A 24595-nucleotide genomic window follows, 5' to 3' on the forward strand; every position below is an offset into this window, starting at 1 on the left:
ACATCTAAAGGAGGAACAGTCACCTGTGATAGACTATTTTCCTTCCGAGTTTTCTCAGACTGGTCAAGGGGCAGCAGTATTGAAGCTTTTCCCGTCAAACCACTTTCTGTTTTCTGTTCATGAGTTGCAGCAGCTTTTTGAGCTGAGACAGGTTTAATATCATTCTTCCTAGGGAAAACAGATGTGTCTGCTAAATACAATCTTGAAAGAATAGAACCATTATCCACCTCTTCATTCGCAGGCATTTTCTCTGTACAATCAGAATTATCTCTAAGGAGGTCAAGAACTGACTTTAATGTCTGAATTTTTTCAGGCTTAGATGTTTTTATGCAGCGATGTTTCCAGAACTCAACTTCACATTCCCGAGTCCAAGCTCGTCTTCGCTTTCCCCCCATACCATATATTTTTTTCGTTAGGCTTTCACGTACTTTTCCTTTTTGCAACAATGACCTTTTTGCCTTTACATCCAGAGTTGGCTTCCTATTTTCAGCACCTGATCCAGCCAAAGCAGCCCTGAAAGCATTGAGAAGTTTTGGATCAAAAAGATTTTGTTCAAGCTCTTGAGAGGATTTGTTACGAACTGCTTCTCTGATTTTTTTCCTAAGCTCTTGAACTAGTGCTGAAGAATCTTTATCATCACCAGCTCTCCTCATGATCTTTTTGAGCCTCAATCCAGCTGCACTTTCTCTATCTGAAGAATTTTTGTGGCCAAGCTGCTTAAGAGCTCTATGATCTGTCCCCTGAACTATATCCATTATATCAGAAGAATCATTTTCCTTCTCTGATTTACATTTAGATGTGCTATCCTTTGAACTACTTTGACGAGAAATGCTGCTGGAGTCATCAAGAACAGATACAGCTGCTTGGTCCCCCGGACTGATGAGTTGACTATTACTTTCAGCTTTGATTTTCTTTTGAGATAATTTGGACTCAATATTAGCTTCTCCTTCTTGACCATTCGCATTTCTACGAGCATTAGAATAAATTATATAAAACAAGGCCAAGAAATACAAAAGGAGATAGGTAACATCAAACCTTGACTAATTTTTTATTTAATGTAGACCTATTGAACAAGAAAGTTTTAAAGCAAGACGAACTTAGAATGAGGCAAGATTTGGCAAGCACAGAGGACATGGCAATCCACAAAAGCTCCTAAGTCATGAAATTAGGAAAAATTCATACGTTAAATATGCACACCTGAAACTCAGACCTAGTAACCAGGAAAACATAATATATATTGATTTTTATTGTTCTGTCAACCCAATCCTAAATGGCAACCTGAATGTAAGTATATAGATTATGAATTAGGCATCTTCTACATGTTTGACACAGCATATCATATTTCAGAAAAATACATCCCTTTCTACAAAAATGCTACAATAAATTGTCTTCATGTTGGCTTTAGATACAAGGCAGTTTCAAGAAACGAAATATTTTCATCTCTGAAGCACAGATGGAATGAAAAGGTAATCAAGTCCTTTCCGTCAAAGAAATGTTCAAAACAACAATAACAAGGCTCTGTTCCATAAGCAGGTCTTTTAGCCAGCCATTTGCAAATTTTTATTTCAAAAACTTCACAAGAGAGCGTGACAACCTGCTATCTCTGTGCTTTCGCTTAAGACCACTGATTCCACTTCCTGTGGCTTTCTTATCTGGCATACTTTTGACTGAGAACACTTCTATTTCATTGTGCACCACGTTCTCACCTGAAACTACTCAAGTGAGAAGGGAAGAAGAAAAAAATGAGATCTCCTTGATTTAGCATACTAAAGGATTGTCATTCACAATTACTCAAGAGAGATCAGAGGATTCGCTTACTCTATCTTATACCTTGTAAAAGATCTTCTGACCTATTACTAGGTTCCACAGACCCTGGCACATGATCTTCAGCATTGTCCTTCATGTGAACTGAAAATATATACATAAGAAAGTACAAGATGAACATCTTTAGACATGCTCAATTATATCTTAACATAAGATGAAACTTTCAAAAGGAAACAGGCAAAAAATCTTGGAAATGCTATTACCAGATATATCAGAGCACATGGATAAACCAAGATCGAGATCTAAACTAGAGTCGACCACTTTATTGTTTAAATGTTTTGGGGATTGTTTGACTGCCTCATCAGTGCTTAACTTCAGCTGACCAGGTGATATAGAATGTGATGAGCTGTAACAATTATCTTGTGATAAAGAAAGTTCCAATTCTTGTTGGCATATGTTAGGTCCAAGACTGTTCCTATTGCCCGGTAGCACTTCTGACTTCAGCACGTCAGATGTAGATGTGGGAAACAAGGTGTTCTCCATGTCTTTGCTACACCCAAAAACTGATTTACTTGATTCTTGACTCTCCTGGTTCCCTTCAAGCAGTGAGATGAGTATAGCTGTCTCACCGTCATCAGCAACAGATACTGATACTCTTCCAGAAAAAGAAGCTTCAGGTTGACAGTCACCGCCACTGATTTCTAAACTATTTTGGTAGCCTTTCCTTAATACTGAAACCCTGTCTGGATTATGCGGACCTTTAGCAATGGTACACCTGCATCAACTATCATAACAATATCAAGAATCTAAGAAGCAGCAATTTATTTAAAATATAGGGTAATTAGTAATTACATTGATCTCTGCTGTTACTATAGATAACTACAGAACTCCACAGTTTCAGAATTACTGATAGCAACCCCTTACCTCGGAATTTGGTCAGACCTCACGAAATTTTTGAAGTGACAAGTTTACCCTCGCTAAGGTTTAATAGTTATAGAGGGTAATCATAATCTTTTGCAGCGTTAAAAAAATTAGTAGTATGTAACATATCTCAAATGTGTCTTTTCTCTTTATCCTTATGGAGAGAAGTCAGGAGGCATAAATGAATTGGTTTCGTATGCAATTAACAGAAAAAGTGAGAGGCAATTCACACAGATCTTAAACAAGTTAATGATCAAATTATGGCACATGAGCAAAAATATCAAGCTATATCTTCACTTCAGCTTTACATGCTACCAAGCGTGGTGGACCATCTGATATTGCATTCTGTGGACATTGGATTGACCACACTATCCATAGTTTCTGACTTGTTGACAAAATATTATTTAACCAATTAATAGCTATGACAAATAGTTCCCATTCTTTTGCCAATTGGATATCATTGTAGATGACAAGTACTTTATTAGTACAATATTCTTGGAGCTTAATGGGATATTGGTTGTTATGGTTAATTTTTTCAAGTATTGTGGTTCATAAAGTTCTTGGGTACTATTTACAAGGTGGCACAAGTTTTCTGATATTTGTGAATGACGTCATTAAATTATGTAACATCATCAAAATATATGAGGGCATCTTGCAAAATTTATAAAAATTCTAGCAATCACATTATTTGGTTCATCAGGTTGACTGCCCAAGGGTGACTGTTAGCTCAAGATAAGGGACAAGGAGTGAGCTGTAACTTCCAAAGTAAGAGCAGAGATTTCTGTTTCTCCAAAGAAATATGAGAAGATGGTGTAGTTTAAGATACATCTATACTCTTAAAAGAGGAGATGTATCCGTGTAGGATAGTTGGATACAATATAGCACTGTTGGATAGTCTCAACTGCATCCAAAACATTAACCAAAAAAATATTATTTAACGAAAACCCGTACACCTGACGTCTTGAACACATGTATTAAACATGTCTAACACTATCGAATATAAATTATGTGGGATAAAAGTATAAAATTAAAAAATACCATAAATTCGATACACTAAATAATATATATCATGAGATATTCTTTATATAATGCATTTATTGATGCATTCAGTGTGTATATACTCCATATATAATTTTCTTCGTACAGTAGCATGATTCTATTCTAGATGAATTACTAAATATTATATTTTTATTTTGTTTTCTTAATGTAAAAAAAAATATATTTAATGTTACGTAACTTAGTTTGCAATCATATCCTACCTAAATTTTTCATATTTACCATATAGCCAAGTCTATATTCTATGTATCCGTACCACTTGAACACAGGGTGTAAATATCCCAAAAAGTTATGACCAAAAACTACTTCAAACACATTAGATGACCAAGAAGGTGCACTCACACCACAATGATTAAATGTAAATAGCCCTCTCAGATTTATTGTTTAGAATGTTTTCATTTAGTCAAGGTACAGGTCTTTACTCAGGACAGTGTCCCAGCAGAAGATAACCATAGGAGAACCATTTTGATAATGTATAGATAATAAGCAGCATATCATGGGGTTGCGCTGATTTTAAAAAAGAACAATCAATTACCTTGGGCACAGCCATGAGCCATCACAAGAGCCTTCAGTGTCAAAGCCCACGCAAAAAGCATGATACCTAATAGCATGAAATATAAGAACAAATCAGGAGAATACTTTGGGAAATTATTTTAAACAACTTAGCCATCAAATATACAGATGGTAAAAACTTCACAATAAAGTCATTTCAATAAATGAAAGAATGTAAATTAAAACTTATTTAAAGTTTTGCAGTAAAAGTAGATATCATAACATCCGGTCCAGGCAGCATACCGTACAAGACTTCTATTTCTATAACTGCCCAAATCATGAGATTCTGAGCGACAAAATATCTTGGTCAAACCGGCAAGAAGTAGTTATCTAATTTAATAAAGAAAGAAATGAAGGAGTCATTTCCTTGTGTGTGCTTTGCAGGAGTGCGGACATGGAGGTGAGGATTTGTTCTAAGGGACATGGGAATTCTAGCATCATGAGGAAGTCAAACAACCCCCTGCGAACTATTGTGCCCCTCAGGTGCAATATCACAAAAATGGCTGAAGAAACTAGCTTATGTTATATTTTCCATATCCTCATACAAAGAATAGGGCAAGATCAAAAAGGACAAAGATGAAAAGAATTAACAAAAGTAAAAGAGAAGCAAAAGAATGAACTAGAGCAAATTAAAATGCTATATAGAATACCAGATAACTCCAAAATGGTGAAATTTGACACACAACAAAAGTGCATAGTAAACCAAGTAAAGCTCTGTCTTGTTAGTTTATAATTTATATAAAAGTTCTGCATCAAGTCAGTAAGAGCAACATGGTAACTTCAACCTCAGCACCCAATTAAAAATAAAAGGTGAAAACCTTACCACTCCGTTTGAATGAGAAAAGAAAAGTGAACAAATATAAAAGGAAAAATGGAAAAGTTCCTTGCATACCATTTATCACACGAATCACAAGCAATGGATGTATCAATATCTGAATCTTCTTGAATTGCCACAGATCCACTCCGAATTTTGCAGCCATCTCCATCCAAGCAGACAACTGCCTATAAGAGGACAAAGTTGCAACAATCACATGTTTACTAATATTGCTTATATTAAAAAAGGAGGCAAGGTAAAAGAAAAAGAAAACGAAACTAATAGTAAAACATGATGACAAGAGTAAACATGGATAACATTCCTCAACCTAGGTACACTTATGAGGATCCTGAGCTCACTGAGCTCTGAAGACCATATCTAGTAAGCAAAACTGCGTATTCATAAGTTAAGATGAACTCTCACATAATTTATGCTCAAAAGACAATAATAGCACTTCTCAATTTCTTTCTTTTGAGAATCTATTAGAGAACGAAAGTAGTCACAGTACTTCTTTAAAACTGAAGAAAGCAAAAGGCAGAGCACAGTTCACACATGTTGTTCACAGAACCTCCCAAGATGATTAACATTCAACACTGGCTCCCAAGTATATAGAGGATTCAAAAGCATTGAGCAAAGTGTAATTTAAATCCTCAATATTAACACATAAATATTTGCAAAATGTTTTTTATGCTCAATTTGAAATAAAATAAAAATGTGCAGTAGCAGGATTTCACGGACATCAGAAGCATACCATCAACTTACATTTTCATCAATATAGTATGAAGGAAATGATAGAGTGTTATTTTTCCCTTCAATGAACCAGTCATCATCTCTGCAACAAAAGAAGAAAGATAACCAAAACTAAGTGAACTGTTTTTTGACACAGAAGTAAAAAAAAAAAAAACCATCGATCTGCAATTTACAAATTCGACCTCCTATAAAAAATTTCTTCCAAGTTCCAAGAAGATCACCATTACCTCTTATATTATAAATTATAGTCACAATTCTTGAACTCCCAAACACTACTCAGTTTTGCAAAATCGAGGCCTATCAACAGATTACCAAAATCTGCATTTACTGAATCCTACTCAGTGTTCCAAAATCAATGCGAAGTAGAATCAACAGATCACCAAAAACTCGTCAGCAGTTCTCACTTTGTCTACTCATTACAACTAAAAGATCACTGTCTTTTTATTCCACACAGTGTAGTCACCATTATAGTAACAAAGAATGCGTTTTAAACTAGATCACATTAATCCTTTGTGTAGCCGACATGCACCTGCAGACAACTTGCTTGTGTGCAATTTCACCGAGACAGAAGGAGAAAAAAATAGGAAACTGATAATGACTATTAAAATAACAAAATGGTAGAGATATAGCATCAAGGATGACAGAAGCTAGAGGGTAGAGTTTGGATAACTCAATTCTGTACTCCTCTACCAAGCAATCAGTAAGTGGTTCAGAAGGAGAAAAAAATAGGAAACTGATAATGACTATTAAAATAACAAAAAGGTAGAGATATAGAATCAAGGATGACAGAAGCTAGAGGGTAGAGTTTGGATAACCTCAATTCTATACTCCTCTACCAAGCAATCAGTAAGTGGTTCAGATTGAAACCCAAGAAAGGTGCACTTACCTGATGTCCCCTCTGTCATAGTTTTTGAAGGTATAACAATTTATAAGCTCAAATAGAATTAGCATATTTCATCTTCCTAGATCTCTAAAGACCAACAAGAAGACTTTCTATGCATCCCTCCTCTTCCGTAATACAAGATAGATCATAATAGGAAAGATTATACAGGAATTTCATATTATAAGAGATTAAGAGCTAGTAAAATAATAAATTAAGAATACCTTGGATTTGTATCATCATCAGTCTTGTTGCCACCAACTGTATCATATACCTTCATTCACAACAAACAAGAACGACTTAATAGTTTATATTTTCGGAACTGTTCATGCAACAAGATAAAGGAAAGCAAGAAGTTAGAAGTATGCAACCAGTTTTATGTCCATAATTTTAAAGTGTCCAAAATGGAAGATAAATTGATAACCAGGCAAAGAAGTGACAGCGAAAAAATCAAGCAGCAGCAACCAATAGCTCAATAATTTGGTTACTCACAGGTACACAAGTTATCAGTTGAAATTCATTCTGGCAAAGGGGACAAAGGCTTGTGATAGTAGCCCAGTTGTCAATGCATGCAAAACAGAACCTGAAACATAAAGTGGCTATTAGATCTGCATCGAGCGGAGCCATTATAACCAAAATTTGTATACATTTATGGCATTACTTGATTAGTACTTCTGACCCTCAACTCTTATCAATCAGATAACTTGACCACATGAAGCAATAATTATAGCAAATAAGGAGCCTTCACTCAGACTCCTAACAAGGATATAAACTTGGCAGCAAAGTACAGCGTGGGCTGAGTTTTTTCTAAATATTCTTATTGTGACAATTTCAGATTTAGCCAACATTAGCACTGACTTAGATCTATTTCTTGGCGCAGCCTAAGAGGGGGAGACAAAATTTGCATTGAGAAGACTAGGCCAGCATTTGTTCCATAAGGCGTGGCTCATTTGCAACCCCAGTCATTCGGAATATGCCACTGAAAAATGCTACCATAAAGATTTTTTGCAAGTTCTGCTGGTTGTGTAAGTTGTTTATCCTCTCATGAATAAAGTTATCTATAGAGAATTGAGTACTCTAATTATTTTGTTTCTCATCTTTTTCTAACTGGAGTCTTGTATCATTTGGTTAGTATGTTTTTTCTATAAAGAAGCTCTTGTTACCTTCATTTCCTTTTTCTTCTGAATGATCTTTCTATTACATGGTTTCAATATGCAGAGAGTTTCCGAATTGTATATCCCCTATTGCAAGAGCTATAAGTGTATATCCTCCACCTCCAATAAAAGATCCGTTCACGAGGATAGAGGGAAAACACTACTCCCAAAATACTAATAAAGAAAGAAACTCAGATACAAGGCATCCACAAATATAACTGCATCCCAATTGAACATACTAAACAGAGTAAAGATGGACACCAATTGGCTCATTGACTCAGGTCAAACAGTAGCAACAGCTGGCTTGAATGTAGAATGCTATGAGAAAGTTTCAGCTATTATAGCCCCAAAGAAACTCCAAACAGGAAGCAATAGACCCATCGGTTTTACACGTGACTGAATAATTTTACATATGGATTTCTAAATTTCAACTTAAGCTTGAAAAGACCAGTCAAAAAATAGAACCAGGCATGGACAGATTAGTGACAAAAGTTGCGTGAAAGAAGACACTAGTGACCAAACCAGCAACACGTAAAGGACTGGGAAGAAACTGAAGTAATAAGATCATATATCATTAAAATCTACATACCAATGCTGGCAGCAATCAAGCACACCTCTGTCGATCACGACGTCAGTACAAATCCCACATCTTTCACCCTCAAAATTAAAGTAATCCTGCACATGACAATATGAAATTATGCAAAGCAAATTCACAAAATGTGAATCACGAATCAACATAACAAACTAAAAGCAGCAACCCAGAACTTGAGTTTCAAAATCAAAACCATCCCCTTGTCACCCAAATATGCTTCCCTACTCTTCCACACACTACCAATAGTAACTCTACACAATGTGCATAATCTAAATTTCATAATGTGCATCATCTGAAGTTTAACAGAAAATCAATTCACCAAACTACAGAAACATAGCACAGATTTAACTAATATTTACCTCACTGTTATCATCAAGACCGTAGTTCTCGTCCTCCGACGTTTCATCCGTAACCAATTCCACTTCCATACCTCCACATAAACCTAACAAGATTGCAGCTGAACAAAGCAATATAAATTACCACAATCGGATAGAACGAAATAGAAAAAAAAAAAAAAAACTTCAAATGATGAAAGAATTCATAAATACCTAGGGTTTAAAAACAATAGTGCTCTAAACTTTTTTGTGCAAAATGAAAATTGACGTTTTAATTCTGATCAATCCCTCATTTTGAGTTTCCACTGCAGTTAAAAAAAAAAATCTTGATCAAGAAAATTGAATGCTTGATTGCATATAAATAAAAGAGAAGCAAAATTGGAAGATTGAACAGCTGTGGAAATTAATAAATAAATATAAATAGATGCGGCGTGTTTGGGTGCTCGCAACGAATTTGGAATTTCTTTATAATTTGCATAATTTTCACACACAAAGGGATATTTTGCTGCAATTTGATTCAGGCCCAGAAGCCTTTAATGGATCCGACAATGAAATGGAGCCCAACAACTATTAAGGCCCATTGCAAATTTCTTGAAATTATTATCTATACTATATAAAAAAAATGTATTTTTATCTCACAAATGGTGATTATGACACCGTAACACTAGTTTTATTATCTATACTATACAAAAAAAAAAAGTTTTTTTTATGTCATAAACGATGGTTACGACACCGCAACATCAATTTTATTATCTATACTATATAAAAAGAGAAGACTTTCACAAACGGCGGTTATGGCACCGCAACATCAATTTTATTATCTATATTATACAAAAAGAAAAGACTTTTTATCTTACAAAAACGATTATGACACTGCAACACCAATTTTATTATTGTGACAATAATACCCTAATTTGATTTTTTTTTTCTTTTGTGTTTGAGCAACTTCGGGCTGAAAAATTATGTTGTTCACCTCTTCCTACCTCTACTCCTCCTCGACTTGGGCAAGGCGAAGGAGGGGACGGATTGACTGGGTGTTGCACTGCAAATTAAGCCATGGCTTGTGCAGTCGCTCGGGTGGATGCATCGCAGATCAAAGCTAATAAAGCGTCTTACATCAGCTATATCATTGCTTCTTGGGGTAGAACACCTAGAAGTGATGGCTTTACATAGGGCGGAGGTGCGGCTTGTTCTTGGGGTGGTAGGACTTTCTCCATTGGATGGGGCTTGTTCATAGGGTGGATGGGCTATCCCACGGGGTGTTGTTCATGGGGTGGAGCTTGACCTACTCCATTCACTTGTGCTTCTTGGGTGGTGCCCACACCACCCTATGAACATCGCGAGCTTGAGACCTGGTTTGCATTCTCAATGCTGGGATAATGTTTTTACATAGATGTCGCCAATGATGTGATTATAATTTTAATAATAAATGAAATGAGAAGTTTACCCTAGACAACAACACACCATGTGAGATCAAATCTATAGAGAGAATTTTTTAGAGGGAATGGTTATGTATAGTCAAATCAATAAATAGCAACTCATCTCCTTTGAAGTTTGGTGTAATTACACATAGATATCCTGTATTTGAGAAATTACATCTAACACCCTTGAGATTTACTTCTATCTAATAAATTAGTTCCTTCATTAGACAAAAGTTACTGAACTTGCTGATATTAACAAAAAAATTGAATGAAAATTTATTTTTATCCTTGATTAACATATTATTGACTTATCGTAGGTCAAATAAATTTTTTCCGACGAAATTAACCTTATAACGATGAAGATATACCTTCTCACATGCATTAACACGTGAAGACATTTGAGTGTAATTTGATCATAAAAAGATTTATTTGACAGACAATAAATCAATAATAAGTCAATTTGGGTCAATGTACAATCTATAGTAAATTCGTCGAATTTTGACTAATGAAAAAAGTTATTTGTTAGACGAAAAATGTAATTTTTTAAATTACAAGAGTTTAAGTATAATTACACTATAGTATAAAGGGAAATGTAATTATAAAAAAAAAAATGGTCAAGATCTAATTGAATGTTGAGAGAAAAGGTAGGAGATGAGGTGGCAAATGGGAGGGATGAATTAAAATTAGTCAAAATGTATGAAGACCGTTGGCGTTGGGGGAATGTACAATGTACAGAAAATTAAAGTCATGGAGTCAAAAGCACAGAACAAACCCAACGGCTATAATTCCGCTCCATTTCTCCCTCTCTCCTTTCCTTCCTTGCTCAGTTTTACTGCGCGAAAATCGCTCCTCTTTTCATCCCGTAAATTCTCTTTTTGAATCTTAACAACGCCATTATTACCCCAACACAAAGCAAAAATGAGGCGAAACATTGCCGATTCTATTCCTCGGCAAGTTTCTGCCACCTCCCAATGTTGTCATTTTTGCAGATATAACCTCAGTTTCGGGCACCCTTTTGGATTCTGATTCTTCCTCTTTTTTGTTTTTTGGGGGGTAAGAATCCACCCAGAGTTGTTTTGGGAGGAGAGGGAGAGTCTTGGATTGAAGCATTAAGTATAGGTTTGGATCTGATCTTTTTGGTCAGGGCAAAAACTGCAGCGGGATTTCTTCTTTTGTTTTTGTTCTGAACTATTCTGAAATTCAAGCCTCTCCCTCGGAGGTGTTTGGTTGGTGGGCAATTTTCATTCTACTGTAGAGTTGATCAAAATTTCAATTTTTGTGTGATTTTGATAACTATATATGGCTGGGCTTTGATCCTTTTTTTACAGTGTCTTTTGGTTGCTTTGTGTATGTCCATATATACACATTTCTTGATTAAGGTTGTAGATTGTTTTCTTTCCCTTGTTAGAGTTTGAGTTTGTACTGGGCTCTTGATCAATTTCTGTTGTATTTCCATCTGCTGGGATTTTGAGATAGGTGGATGTACTAATAGGACGTTGTTAATTTAGGCAACCGAGAAGAAAAAGGTCCTAGATTAACAGGAGGGAGACGGTAACATAGATTTTAATTATAATGTCTGCTGTTGATGTTGCTCGGAGTCCAGTCTGCGAAGAGACAGCAAGGTCGTCCGCTGTCTGTCTGAATAGACGATTGGGTTTTAGCTCAAGTGAGTCGATTGTCATCTACATCACAGTTGGGGGATCGGTGATTCCCATGCGTGTGATGGAGTCGGATTCGATTGCATCAGTGAAGCTTAGGATACAGGCATGTAAAGGTTTTGTAGTGAAGAAGCAGAAGTTAGTTTTTGGAGGCAGAGAGCTGTCAAGAACTGATTCTCTTGTCAAAGACTATGGCATCACTAGTGGGAATGTCTTGCACTTGGCACTGAGGATCTCTGATCTTTTATTGATCAGTGTTAGAACAACGTGCGGGAAAGAACTCGAGTTTCATGTTGATAGGCACAGGAATGTAGGGTATCTAAAGCGTAGGATCACCAAGAAAGGAAAAGGTTTTCTTGATCTTAAGGATCCGGAAATCTTTTGCTATGGTGAGAAGCTTGAAGATCAGAGGCTAATTCATGATATTAGCAACAATACTGATGCTGTCATTCATTTGGTAGTTCAGAAATCTGCAAAAGTTCGGACTAAAGCGGTCGAGAGAGATGTTGAGCTCTCCGTTGTGGCTCCAAATTGGAATGAAAAAACAGACGAAGCCCATAATGACAAGAATCCACCAAGGGAGCTTCGAGTGTTATCGAGGACTCCACCACCTCTCCACAAAGATTTTTTCTTGAAACCAATCATAGTAAACCCACAAGTGAAGTTGCCTCCAGTTCTGTGGAACATGATACAATCAGTGTTTGAAGGATTAGCACGAGGCAAACAACCGGTCAGATCATCTGAGGGCACTGGGGGAACTTATTTCATGCAAGATGCCTCCGGCAACAAGTATATCTCCATTTTTAAGCCCATTGATGAGGAACCTCTAGCTGTCAATAATCCTCAAGGCCTTCCGTTATCAACTAACGGTGAAGGGTTGAAGAGGGGTACCCGAGTTGGAGAAGGCGCGTTGAGGGAGGTTGCAGCTTATATATTGGACCATCCAAAGACTGGTCCAAAGTTTTTCTCTTGTAATGAAATTGGTTTTGCTGGTGTACCACCAACCGTAATGGTGCAATGCTTGCACAAAGCATTTAACCATCCAGAAGGTTTCGATGGTTCAGATGCAAATATCAAGACTGGATCACTACAGATGTTTATGAAAAATCATGGAAGTTGTGAAGACATGGGTCCTAGAGATTTTCCTGTGGAGGAGGTCCATAAGATCAGTGTCTTTGACATGAGAACAGCAAATGCAGACAGACATGCCGGAAACATTCTGCTGCACAAAGACCATGAAACTGGAAGAATTGTCTTGATCCCAATTGATCATGGCTACTGCTTGCCTGAAAAGGTAAATATTCTTTCCGTTCTAAACTCTAACTAAGCTTTATGTTTATCCCTATTTCTACCTGGAATGTGAGCAATTCCAGCCAATGCCTCAGCATGCACAAATGGAAATGCTAACAAGGTTTATGAGACAAAACCGCACACATGCAAACTTGCTATTGAATTGTGGATGGCTGTTTAGTGCCGTTAAATATCAATCATGTCCTGAAAATTATGCGTAATTCTGGTTATAGTTATTCTAGACTAACATTGTTTTCATCTTTCTTGCAGTTCGAAGATTGCACATTTGATTGGCTCTACTGGCCACAAGCCCGCCAGCCATTCTCCCAAGAGACAGTAGACTACATAAAGTCACTTGACGCTGAGCAAGATCTAGCAATCCTCAAGTTCTACGGATTGGATCTTTCACCTGAGTGTGCTCGTACTCTGCGTATTTCTACCATGCTTCTGAAAAAGGGGGCAGAAAGAGGGCTCACTCCTTTCACAATAGGAAACATTATGTGCAGAGAAACCTTGAACAAGAAATCCATAATAGAGGAGATTGTTCATGATGCACAGAACTCCGTGCTTCCAGGAACGAGCGAAACTGTGTTTCTTGAAACTGTTTCCAGGATCATGGATGCAGCACTCGTAAAACTCCTGATGTAATACTCCATGGGGTGTCTAAGCATATAACTGTATATACAAAACGGATCAACCAACCTGTATGGACTGAAGCTGGTGCCAAGGAGAAAAGAGGCCTTACTTTATTAGTTCTCTTTGTGCCCTTTTGTTCTTGTTATTGTATTTTCCTTCCCTTTTTATCCCAGCTTCTGTCAGGCAAACGGTCGGTTGAACTACTTTGTAACATTTGAACAAGAAGTTGCAACAATGATGATGTTGAATAAAAGAAAGTGTTTATAGACAGACGGCTACATCTTTATGTTTCCTTTCTTTTTCAGGCATCCCAGAGTCCCCATACGAATGTGGTTCAGACAACTTATATAATAACGTAGCCGTCTCTTGTGTAATGTAATGAGGTTCTAAGAACATCATTGTTGGATCTTAGACGACGCACTGCAATTTGCACAAGTTACTGTTGTCAAATGATGCGCAGGAAGACAGACAATGCTTGTGCTTGTATCCTGTGCAGTCCATTTGCATTCAGCAAGAAATGTGAAGGTTTCTCTACCTTGTATTGATCAAATTCTTAGGAATCGTACTCATGATGCATCATTCTTGCAGATTGCCTTGCTCTTCTACAGGTTTCGGAAAAAGGAAAGAAAAGTATGACGAAGTTTTCTTGTCATTTGTTGCACTGAACAATCAATAAATTAAATTATAAAAAATTTACATATAATCATATCGATTAGGGGACAGCCGCGCACATGTCCCTAAATTATTTGGTTGAATAAACATGAAAAGGCCATTATGTCCTTTTACTCTTTCTCAATCCGTGTAAAGCAATATTTTGGCCTCTACTAACAAAATAAGTAATTCCCATTTATCTTCTTTCCTTTTTCTATATTATATGGTAGTGTTTGTGTGCGCTTTTCAATTTCTAATTTAAAAAAATGCATTTTTGAAGTATTTAAGGTGCCGACCTCTGCTTTTGAAATGGCTGAATAAAGTACTTTTAGGCCAACTTTACCCTTATTATAATAATTTTAATTCAATTCTACTCTTTTTAATTTATTTTTAAAATTTCATGTTTAAAGTTGATATCGAAGTTTTCAAATAATTTGAATTTTAAAAATAATTAAATTTTTACGTTCACATATTTAATATTTTATGTGCTATATCATATAATTACATTATTTCATTCACATATTATTATTTGATTAATTAATAAAATGATTTTTTCTGCAATCATGCAAGTTTAGATTTTGTGTATGAATCAACAATTATATACTTAGTGGGAGCATGATTAAATTCACCACATTTTTTCAAATATTTTTAGAAACATAAATATTAAATTCTAATCAAAATAAAATTTATGATTTTTCTGAAAAAAAATAGTTTTTAGTGACAAACAACAAGTGAAATGATAAACAAAAAGATAATATATTTTTAACACTTACGGACAAAACAGACATTCATCAATTAAGTTTATTTTATAAGTGATTTTTCTCCAAACACTATCTAATTTAACTTATATCTGCTTTTTATTTTTTTTTTACAAACAATATCCACTTTTAATTCTATTACAAATTTCTAACTTTTTCCACAAATATCATTTTTCTAAAAGCAGAAATTCTTGCAAACACTCCCTATATATAATTGAAAAGCATCCTATCCGTGTCTTCAATTTATTAGTATATTAATTTTTTTTATTTTTTGTGAAATGAATAATTGTTTTTAACTTCCCCATTCATAATGAGTTTCATAACGACCTTTTGGTAGATTTTTTTTTCTCGTCTATTTTTATCTTATATATATATATTAGATAATTTTTAACTCTATAGAAAATAAATAATATAATTTTAAAAAATATTTTATTTTTATAAAAATTATATGCATGCATAAAATATGGTACACTCACTAATTATTAGTATCATTATTATTTAAGGTAGAGACACAGCAAAAGTAGAAACACGATTATGTCCACTTTGCGCTTTTACAGGAAGGAATAATAGAATGGTCTTCCCTGCCTTTGCATACTTTTACCCAATATCAAGGCTACTGTCCCCCACTCCCTTACCACATACAATTGCCCCTTTCTTTGTGTTTTTTTTCTTCTTTTCCTCCTAATAAAAGCATCAATTATATAATTAAATTAATATTTCAATAAAAACCACATTTATACAATATTTGCACTTTCAAATCTTCTATTGCCAAAAAGTCTAAATGTAAAACCAAATATTACTCGGGTTATAAATTTTCAATTTAATTCTAGCAACACAACCTTGTAATAAATAAATAAAAATAAAAAAGAAAAAATCAAGTTCGAGCCTAAAAATTTGGCCGAATTCAGCTTGTTCGTGTTGGAAAATAAAAGACTGTGCCGTGGAAAACCACTGCCTTGAAAGCGAAATTTCAGTACTACTGTGGTGTAGATAGTATAAGTTGTTTGCTCTTCAAGGTTAACACAGTTATAATTCTCTTACACGCTCACTCGTGGAAGAAAGCTTGAAACAACGAACCAAACAACACTCAGAAGAGAAAATAAGATAAATTAGATAGAAGAGAAGAGGCTATCGGATTTTGGTGTGTTTCAAATGCATAGGAACTGAGGCTATTTATAGGCAAGCAACTCGATTGCTTGAGGACTTTGGATTATACACCAGCTATAAAAATCAAATCCCTAATTTACACGGATTTTTACATTAAACAGCAGCTAAAAGTTCGGCTAATGAGAATGAGGAGACTTGGTCACTTGAGAGTCTAAAAAAGTGAGAAATGAAATATTTGAATGTAATTTTCCAAAAAATATATATAACCGCACGTGCCCAACCCGAATCGAGACGGACAGGGCTGCACGTGTGTGATTCTTCCAAAATACAACTACCCACACTTCTTATTCTAAAGGTAGTAAGATAGTTTAATATATATCTATATATATAAAAAAGATTGTTTCTATTTTATACGTGAACAAGGAAAGGTGCATTAGTCATTCCCAACACTTGGCACCCAAATAAATGTAGCCAAATACTTTTTAAATTCATTATATAATGCAAAAACGACCAAAAAAATAAATCAATAAATATATAATTTAATGCATTACAAAAAGAAAACAACAAAAAAGAAAGAGTGCGTGGAAACCAGAAGAAGACAAGAGCTCCCACAAAAATTCACACAACAGCCAATTCAACAAAAAGTCTCATCTTTCACACTGCGCTTTACCTCACCTCTCTCTCTCTCTCTCTCTCTCTCTCTCTCTTCATCCACACACACACACAACACACACTAAATCTCATCTGCAGCAGTTCTGCACCAACAACGAATTCCCTAACCAGAAACAGCAGCACCGTATCTCAAGATCATATCAGCAGATGGGCAAATCTCACCATCCCCGGAAACCACCCACCGGCCGCACAAACCTAGCCTCCTGCATAGTCGCCACCGTGTTCCTCGTTTTCGTAGTCATCATAGCCCTCATCGTCTACTTCACCATTTTCAAGCCCAAGGACCCCGTCCTCACCGTCAACGCCATCCAGCTCCCCGCCTTCTCCGCCGCCAACTCCACCGTCAGCTTCACCTTCTCCCAGTACGTCACCGTCAACAATCCCAACCGCGCCGTCTTCACCCACTACGACAGCTCCCTGCAGCTCATCTACGCCGGCAGCCAGGTGGGCTTCATGTTCATACCCGCCGGAAAGATCCAGGCCGGGAGAACTCAGTACATGGCCGCCACTTTTTCAGTTCAGTCCTTCCCGCTCTCGGTTTCAGGGCAGCCCGAGAGCGTAGGCCCCACCGTGACTGACGGGCTCAGCGGGTTCCGTGTGGGACCGAGCATGGAGGTGGAGTCGAGGCTGGAGATGGCAGGTCGGGTTCGCGTTCTGCATTTCTTCACTCACCATGTGGAGGCCCGCGCGGATTGTCGGGTGTCTATTGCTGTTAGCGATGGATCCGTTTTAGGCTTCCACTGTTAGTTACTGTTGTTTCTCCTTTTACCTATTTCCCTTCCCTTTGATGATCAACGTGATTGTGGGGTTTCTTTACTTCCAAACTGTACAAAACACAATAATGCTTTCATTTATCACTTTTGCCCCAAATTCTTTTACCTAAATTAGGTTACTCTCGATTAAATTAATCACAAAATAAGTATAATTTATTATATCATTAATTATTTTTTTTAAAATGTATACTAATCATAAGATAAGTATATTTATCATATAATTAATTCAAGTATAGTCAATCTCGATTCCAATTAAACATTTCCCATGTTAAGCACATTTTTAGTGACCGATTAGTACAAATTTTAGTTTGAATTAGGTCCATACAAGTTTAAATTAATTATTTGATAAGTGTATTATAATTGTATTAACAATTAGTAGAGTATGATAATTTAATCAATTTTAAAACAATTTTTTGCCGAATGGTAATGTATATATTCGGTCACTCCTTGATATTTCATGTTGTTATCACTCTTATTTTGTGATTGACATATCATTACACGTTTTAACGTAACATTATCGTGTAATGTTGAAAATGAGATAGAACATTTTTTTTTGGTAAATGTAATTTTAATAAATAGGAAAAGATATAGCACAACAATCATGAATCAGGTAGTGTTTCCCTCGACAGGCCAAGAGATACGCCACAATCTATAAAGTGTATGTGTACTAACAGAGCTAGCTAAGGCAATACTAAGTATACACTGTCTAACATCCTCCACAATTAAGCTAGCTATAATATTCGGGTTCTAATCAATATACTCGAATTGTCTAAGATTTCTCTCTCTCCATATATGGTAAAGATAAAATATTTTTTTACCTCTGGAAAGTATTTAACGTCATTGGAGGATATTGTTACATTGTAATTAAGGGAGTCGATAAAATAAAAAATATATACAATATTCATTATATAATTGATTAGATAGCACCATAAATCTTTATTATTTATACTATATTTTATGCAAAGGTTATTTATTGTTATATATTATTTTCAAGTTGCATTATATATTTTATTATATGTTTATATATTAATAGAAAATTGAGATAAATAGGAAGAAGAAATTTGGAAGAGGGGAGGTTTGGCGGGAAAAGCAGGATGGTCAAGTGGGGCCCCCAACCTCAATTTGTGGTGGGTGGTGTCTATCGGGTGCGGCAGTACATACGGTGGGGCCTCGGCCTCGCTTTTTGACCATAATGGCACTGACCAATGGGGACTACATTTGTGTCTGTCTCAGTCTCCGCTCCCTTGAAATCCGAGCAATGCTTTTATTTTTATTATTATTATTTTTTTTTAAGATGAACAGTGAGTCGAGTTGAATCAGATCGATTCAATATTCGATTGATCCAATAAAAAAATTGAGTTGGTCTTTGGCGGGAGCAATTGGGTTTTTTTCTTTAATAATTTACGATATATAATTTTTATTTTATTTTTTTAAATTAATTATTTTAATAGATTTTTTTATACTTTTGAAACGTTAAATCTTTTTATCTTTATTGTTTTAATTTAAATTTTTAGTACATTAATTTATTAATACTCTTTATTTTTTTTAAATTTATTTTCTATTCTTTTTTTATTTATTATTATCTGAGGGTTCGTTTGATTCAAATGAAAGAAAAAATATAAGTTAATGGAGGAGAGAAAAAGAAAGAATAGTAGTTTTCTTCAAGTTGTTTTATGATTGGAAGAGAAGTAAATTTCAAATACTTTTTCTTGTTTGGTACGAAAAAAAGAGATTGACAAAAAAAAATTAATTTTTTTAAGTTTACTGAACAACACTTCTCTTTATTTTGTATTAAAAGATAAATGAATTAATATTATACTAATATAATTTTATATAAAAAAATTAAAAAACTTATTAATAAGAATATTTATCAAATAAGAACAAGAATATTTTTTATTAATAAAAATATTTACCAAAATGAGTATTATTCATTTATTCTAAACTGTTTAATTTAAATAAAATAAAAATTACTAACAATATTTTCGACTATCGAATTCACATTACTAAGCCTGTCTATTTTTGTTTTCACCACAAGTGTCATTATTTTAAATTTTGTTATTCTTTTTAAATTTTTTATATTATTATTATTATTATTATTATTATTATTATTGTTAAGTAGTATTTTGTATTAACATGATGTTTTACAAGATTCAACTAATTTAATTTACATATGATTTATATAATTCACATCTTTGTTTTTTATTTTTTAGTTGTGTTTTTTATAATTGATCAAAATGCTCTTGTGGACTAAAAATTATAATTTTATTTATTTTTTATTTTTTATGGACTAAGTATATAATTTTTTTTTTAATCTTTAAAAATTTTGCATCCACCTCATTTGACTCTTTATAAGTTTTTAATTTAAAAAATAAAAAATTACAATAAGAGCAAAGTTGATAATTTCATACCTCCATCTAAAAATTATATAATTTCATTAAATATTAGGGGGGTATTTGTAATATTTCAAATGAGGAGATATTCATAATTATGACAAAATTCAGGAGAGGCTGTTGTAATTTACCCTTAATTAAAAGCGCAAATAAATTGATCAATTTGGCTCTAAGATAAAGTTTAAAGTAAATTATAACTAGCTTTGCCACAGCAACATCCCATGAGATTTGTTATAATTGCAAATACTCCCGTATTATTTAAAAAATATTTGAATCTCTATACAAACAGTTTGACACATTGATATTTATAGCTCGAGGGATTAGAGAAAATAAGAAACAAATATATCTCAATTTCGACTCAAAAACTTCAAGAATACCTACATTGTGTTTGGATTTGTATTTTAGTTATTTTGTTTTGTATTTTGAAAATAGAGAGAGAAAAATAGAGATACGTTAGTTTGGTTGAAAATAGATAATATGTTTAGATTTGTATTTTGGGGTAATTTAAAATATTTTAAAATAAGTGGTGTAAGTTTGATGTTGGGATTTGGGAAACAAATATCACTGTTCATTGTCAAATTATATATTTTTATATATAAATATTTTATGTTTAATGCTGTATTTTTGGTAGACAAAAATTATTGTTTATTGTCAAATCATATCTGTTTTATATTATGTATATATATATATAATGTATATAATTCATCTAAAAATTTTATAATTATTGAAAATTCATCTTAAAAATTAAATTATTATAATTTATCATTGTCAGTTAAATACATATTATCATATAAATACAACTAATTCCTATCACTATTACTCCGAGAACGAGTGGCAAGTTGAGAAATTTATATAAATTATAATCACAAAATTCATAAATTAACATATTTATGTATATATATGTATATAAAAGAAAACTTAATGGGCTATAAGCCCAAAAGGTAGCCCAACCCTAACCCTAACCCTGTCGGCTGCATGGGCTTGGGCTCGCCCTTGGATCAATCTCTAAATTCCAAATCAAACCACAAAATCAAATACGTACTTTAAAGTTTTGAACCATTAACTGGCTAGAAAATTGTAACTTTGCTCCCAAAATATAAGACAATTTGTAATATTAGTTTTATACTTTCTGAAATAATCAATATTAGTCCTACATCTTAGAAAAATATTGCAAAATTGGTCCTACCATAAAAATACACATCACAATTTTTTCGACTGACTTTCGAACAAACTTTTTGATTGATTTTCGAAGGATAATATAAAAAATTTCGGCCAAAAAAAATCAATCAGAAATCCGCATTTTTTGTCCCTAATTTCATCCCAAATCAAACATTAATTTTTAATCCTATGGATGGATTTTCCGAAGGCAGTAATCGAACAGTTGAAAAGCTATTACAAATATTCTAGTGGTCCGAAATATTTTCCGACGCCACTTTTTTAGGTTGTCTTCCTTCTATTTACGAAGTTTCTTTGAAAATTTTTTGCCCCAAAAAAGTTTTTTTTTTTTTTATAGGATGGTTTGCAATATTAGTCTCAAAATATAGGATAATTTGCAATATTACTCCCAAAAATCATCTGAGTAGGTTGCCACGTGCGCCTTTTCACTAATTTTTTTTACGCTGAAACTAATTTTATAATAATTTTGTTTAATGTGAAATTAATATTGAGTATTTGAGATAGTCTTCTCATCTCCATAGAAGTTTCATTGTTAGAGTGAAAAACATTTATCCAAATTATATAATTATATTAATTATTTCTAGGAGGGGAAAGAGAGGTAAAAGAGTAGAGTGTGATTTTATAATATTAATGATGCATAATAATTAAGTATTTTGACATAATCTCGGATTCGGATGGCATTGTGAAGCATGGGATTGATAAAAAGCACAAAAAAGAAGGTAGACGTGTATGTTGACACAAATTTTGAATCTGCAAAAAATTAATTACGAATTTAGAAACCTATAGACCAATGAAGTTTATAATTTTAAATTAAATTTTCGCCGACCAAAATTAATTATTATAAAAATTGACAAAAAAAATTAAATCTTTTATTACTAATGTGTACCGTATTTTAGCCGCACGACAAGGATTGACGGATTTTTAGAGAAATTCTAAGATCAACAAAAAAATTTTAGCACCCTGATGCTTAAGTCAGTAACGATTACTTAAAAAGATGATAGAAAAACTTGAATCAAAGAGAGAATAATGATAAATTATGAAGTGGAGTGCAAAATATAAGTTTAAAATAACCTAAAAAATGAGAGAGAGTTGAGTGAATAAGTGAGAGTTTAAGTTTGATGCTTGATGTTACCAAATAACTGCAAAAGACTCTATTTATAATCTTTTACATAACAGAATGCAAGAGTTTGTTGTAAAGAGTCCTATGCCATTTAAAACATTCGTGTGTCATTTGGACTTGGATTGACTGAGATACTCCTTGTCTGAATATGATCCTCACAAACTAGTTTATCCAACCCTTCTCCATCATTTCAGGTTGAGTTCTAAAGATGGCAACATGGAAGATGTTGTCAGTATAATTTTTGCATATTCTTATGTAATTTTTTTCTGCTTATCTAGCCCGTTTGTCTACCCTGAGTGCATCTGTCTCAGTTGCGCAAAAGATGTTTAACAGGACAATGTCCTAAAGGAGGAGAAAGCTCCTGGTGCGGCCTTCTTTCTTAAAGAGTCCGCCATCGACTCCCGGTTCCCACTAAGTGGGCTAATGGGTCAGCTAGCTTTCTAGCTCCTCCAGCTCCCAAACTTGTTGAGGAAAAATCTACCAAAAAAAAAAAAAAAGCAAATCATAGGTGAAGACTACTACCTATTGCAAGAGGAAGGTGATAGCAGTTTTTCCGGGAAGCCCCTTCACCCTTGGACAGGACCTATATGGAGGTCTTGCCTCGCCCCCAGACCTTGAACTTGTTTGCTTCTCATCTTAGCAAGGTAAGTATTAAGTAATATTTATAATATTTCAAATTTAATTATAAATGAAGAATTGAGTGGTTGATCTATCTAATCGTTTCAAGCGACTGTGCTTGTTGGCCCCCTGCTCGACTGGATGGAGCAAGGAGGGCCAGGAACGAAGGAGACAAAGAAGAAAATGGAAGAGTTGGAGAGGGCAACCTAAAAGAAGGATTAGACACACAAAGTAAGTATTATCCCATCTGCAATACGAAATTGACAGCATCCATACGTACTTGGAACAAGCTATGCTGAAGTAGAAAGAGATAATCTGTGATTATCCCTCATTTGAGGAAGGAAAGAAAGTATTGGATCGCATGTGGTCCAACAAGTTGGAGGAGTTGAAGAAGTTATTGGATTTTCAAAGCATGTTAGTGCAGTGCTCTAAAGTACTAGTACCGAGGCTTTTGGACTTGTGCCCTCCAGTTTGCTGGACCAGCTATCTTGCTTCTACCGCACCTACTTCTTTTCCAGATATTCATGCTGGGCTAGCTGATGCCCTTGACTCGGATGAAGAGGTCCCCCTCGAGCTTCCGGGGTTCATTCCCGTGTTGGGCAAGATGGAGTTTCAAGGGGCCTGGATGATCAAGTGATGGAGGAGGTTTTCCCCTTCAAGGTGGAATCCCCAGCTAGTGATGATGAGAGCGTACCCTTCGGTACCTCCTAAGAGTGGGCTTGAATTGATTTTTTTTGCTGCACTAGATGCCTTGAACTCTATCCTTTCCCCTTTTTTCTTTGTTGTTTATGATTTGCAACTTGTTAGATTACTTGCTGTTGGGTTTTTGCATACTTTTTGTTTCTATAAGCTTTTTGAAATAGTATACAAATATATTATTTTTTCCTGCAGGTTGAAATAGGATGTTGGGTATAACCTAGTCCTTGCAATATACCTGCATGGTGGTCCCCCTGCAAGTGGTTAGTGATAGCAATATAGGCGAGAATCCTGACTCTTGCTATACCAGCAAGTGTAAATAATATTTGCTTTGCACACTTAAGTAAACATAGTACCTCCCTAAGAAAAAAATAAGTAATTTCATAAGGTGGTAACTTGATACGTTTCTTCTTGTTGGATAGATAGCTTGACTAGGTATACTTTAGAGTTTTCTCACTCAGGATCAAAGCATAATTGTCCATGCCTAACAAAAGATAAACCTATTGTACTATGAAATAAACAAGTTAGGAATACTAGAAGATAAGAGACTACTTCACATAACAAGTGAGCGCATGTAAACCATAACCAAGTAAAAATGTCTGCTAGAGGCAACTCTATTACTACTCATAGCCAATGAAACGATCAAGAATGCGAGGAGACTTATCATGGCTTGCAACTAATACAGAAAAAATGAATGAGAGTAGGTGGGCCAATTGAGGACGACTTATTAGGACTTGAAGCTAGCAAGTATGCATGTGCTAATTGACAGCCTCCAAACCGTACACCAAGTTGAAAGGTGTCTCTCCCAAGT

At 34.6% G+C, this 24595-nt stretch overlaps 3 protein-coding genes across 3 annotated transcripts in view; 2 read left to right on the forward strand and 1 right to left on the reverse strand.

The window, feature by feature from the left end:
* Nucleotides 1–9243, reverse strand: part of LOC105159204 (uncharacterized protein At4g10930) — a 12188-nt gene extending 2945 nt beyond the window's left edge. Inside the window, 12 exon segments of the mRNA XM_011076185.2 lie at nucleotides 1–966; nucleotides 1595–1712; nucleotides 1831–1908; nucleotides 2028–2539; nucleotides 4277–4342; nucleotides 5186–5295; nucleotides 5870–5939; nucleotides 6962–7011; nucleotides 7230–7320; nucleotides 8481–8566; nucleotides 8843–8940; nucleotides 9032–9243. The exon segment at nucleotides 1–966 is cut by the window's left edge and continues 4 nt beyond it. Coding sequence (XP_011074487.1) covers nucleotides 1–966; nucleotides 1595–1712; nucleotides 1831–1908; nucleotides 2028–2539; nucleotides 4277–4342; nucleotides 5186–5295; nucleotides 5870–5939; nucleotides 6962–7011; nucleotides 7230–7320; nucleotides 8481–8566; nucleotides 8843–8911 — 2216 coding nt within the window. The 5' untranslated portion in view covers nucleotides 8912–8940; nucleotides 9032–9243.
* Nucleotides 11004–14093, forward strand: LOC105159212 (phosphatidylinositol 4-kinase gamma 4). Its single transcript, XM_011076196.2, has 2 exons — nucleotides 11004–13191; nucleotides 13458–14093. Exons 1-2 carry the CDS (start codon nucleotides 11812–11814, stop codon nucleotides 13833–13835), a joined length of 1758 nt encoding a protein of 585 aa, XP_011074498.1. The 5' UTR covers nucleotides 11004–11811; the 3' UTR covers nucleotides 13836–14093.
* Nucleotides 16941–17827, forward strand: LOC105159219. Its single transcript, XM_011076208.2, has one exon. The coding sequence runs from the start codon at nucleotides 17159–17161 to the stop codon at nucleotides 17756–17758; it is 600 nt and encodes a 199-aa protein (XP_011074510.1). The 5' UTR covers nucleotides 16941–17158; the 3' UTR covers nucleotides 17759–17827.

Source organism: Sesamum indicum, linkage group LG1 (genome assembly GCF_000512975.1).
Source record: "Sesamum indicum cultivar Zhongzhi No. 13 linkage group LG1, S_indicum_v1.0, whole genome shotgun sequence".
NCBI classification, from domain to species: Eukaryota; Viridiplantae; Streptophyta; class Magnoliopsida; order Lamiales; family Pedaliaceae; genus Sesamum; species Sesamum indicum.

Bases quoted from the DNA above. Each gene is read 5' to 3' on its own strand.
- LOC105159212 (XM_011076196.2), top strand. From the start codon at position 11,812: ATGTCTGCTGTTGATGTTGCTCGGAGTCCAGTCTGCGAAGAGACAGCA. The intron at 13,192-13,457 runs GTAAATATTCTT...TCTTTCTTGCAG, and splicing joins GCTACTGCTTGCCTGAAAAG to TTCGAAGATTGCACATTTGA.
- LOC105159219 (XM_011076208.2), top strand. From the start codon at position 17,159: ATGGGCAAATCTCACCATCCCCGGAAACCACCCACCGGCCGCACAAAC.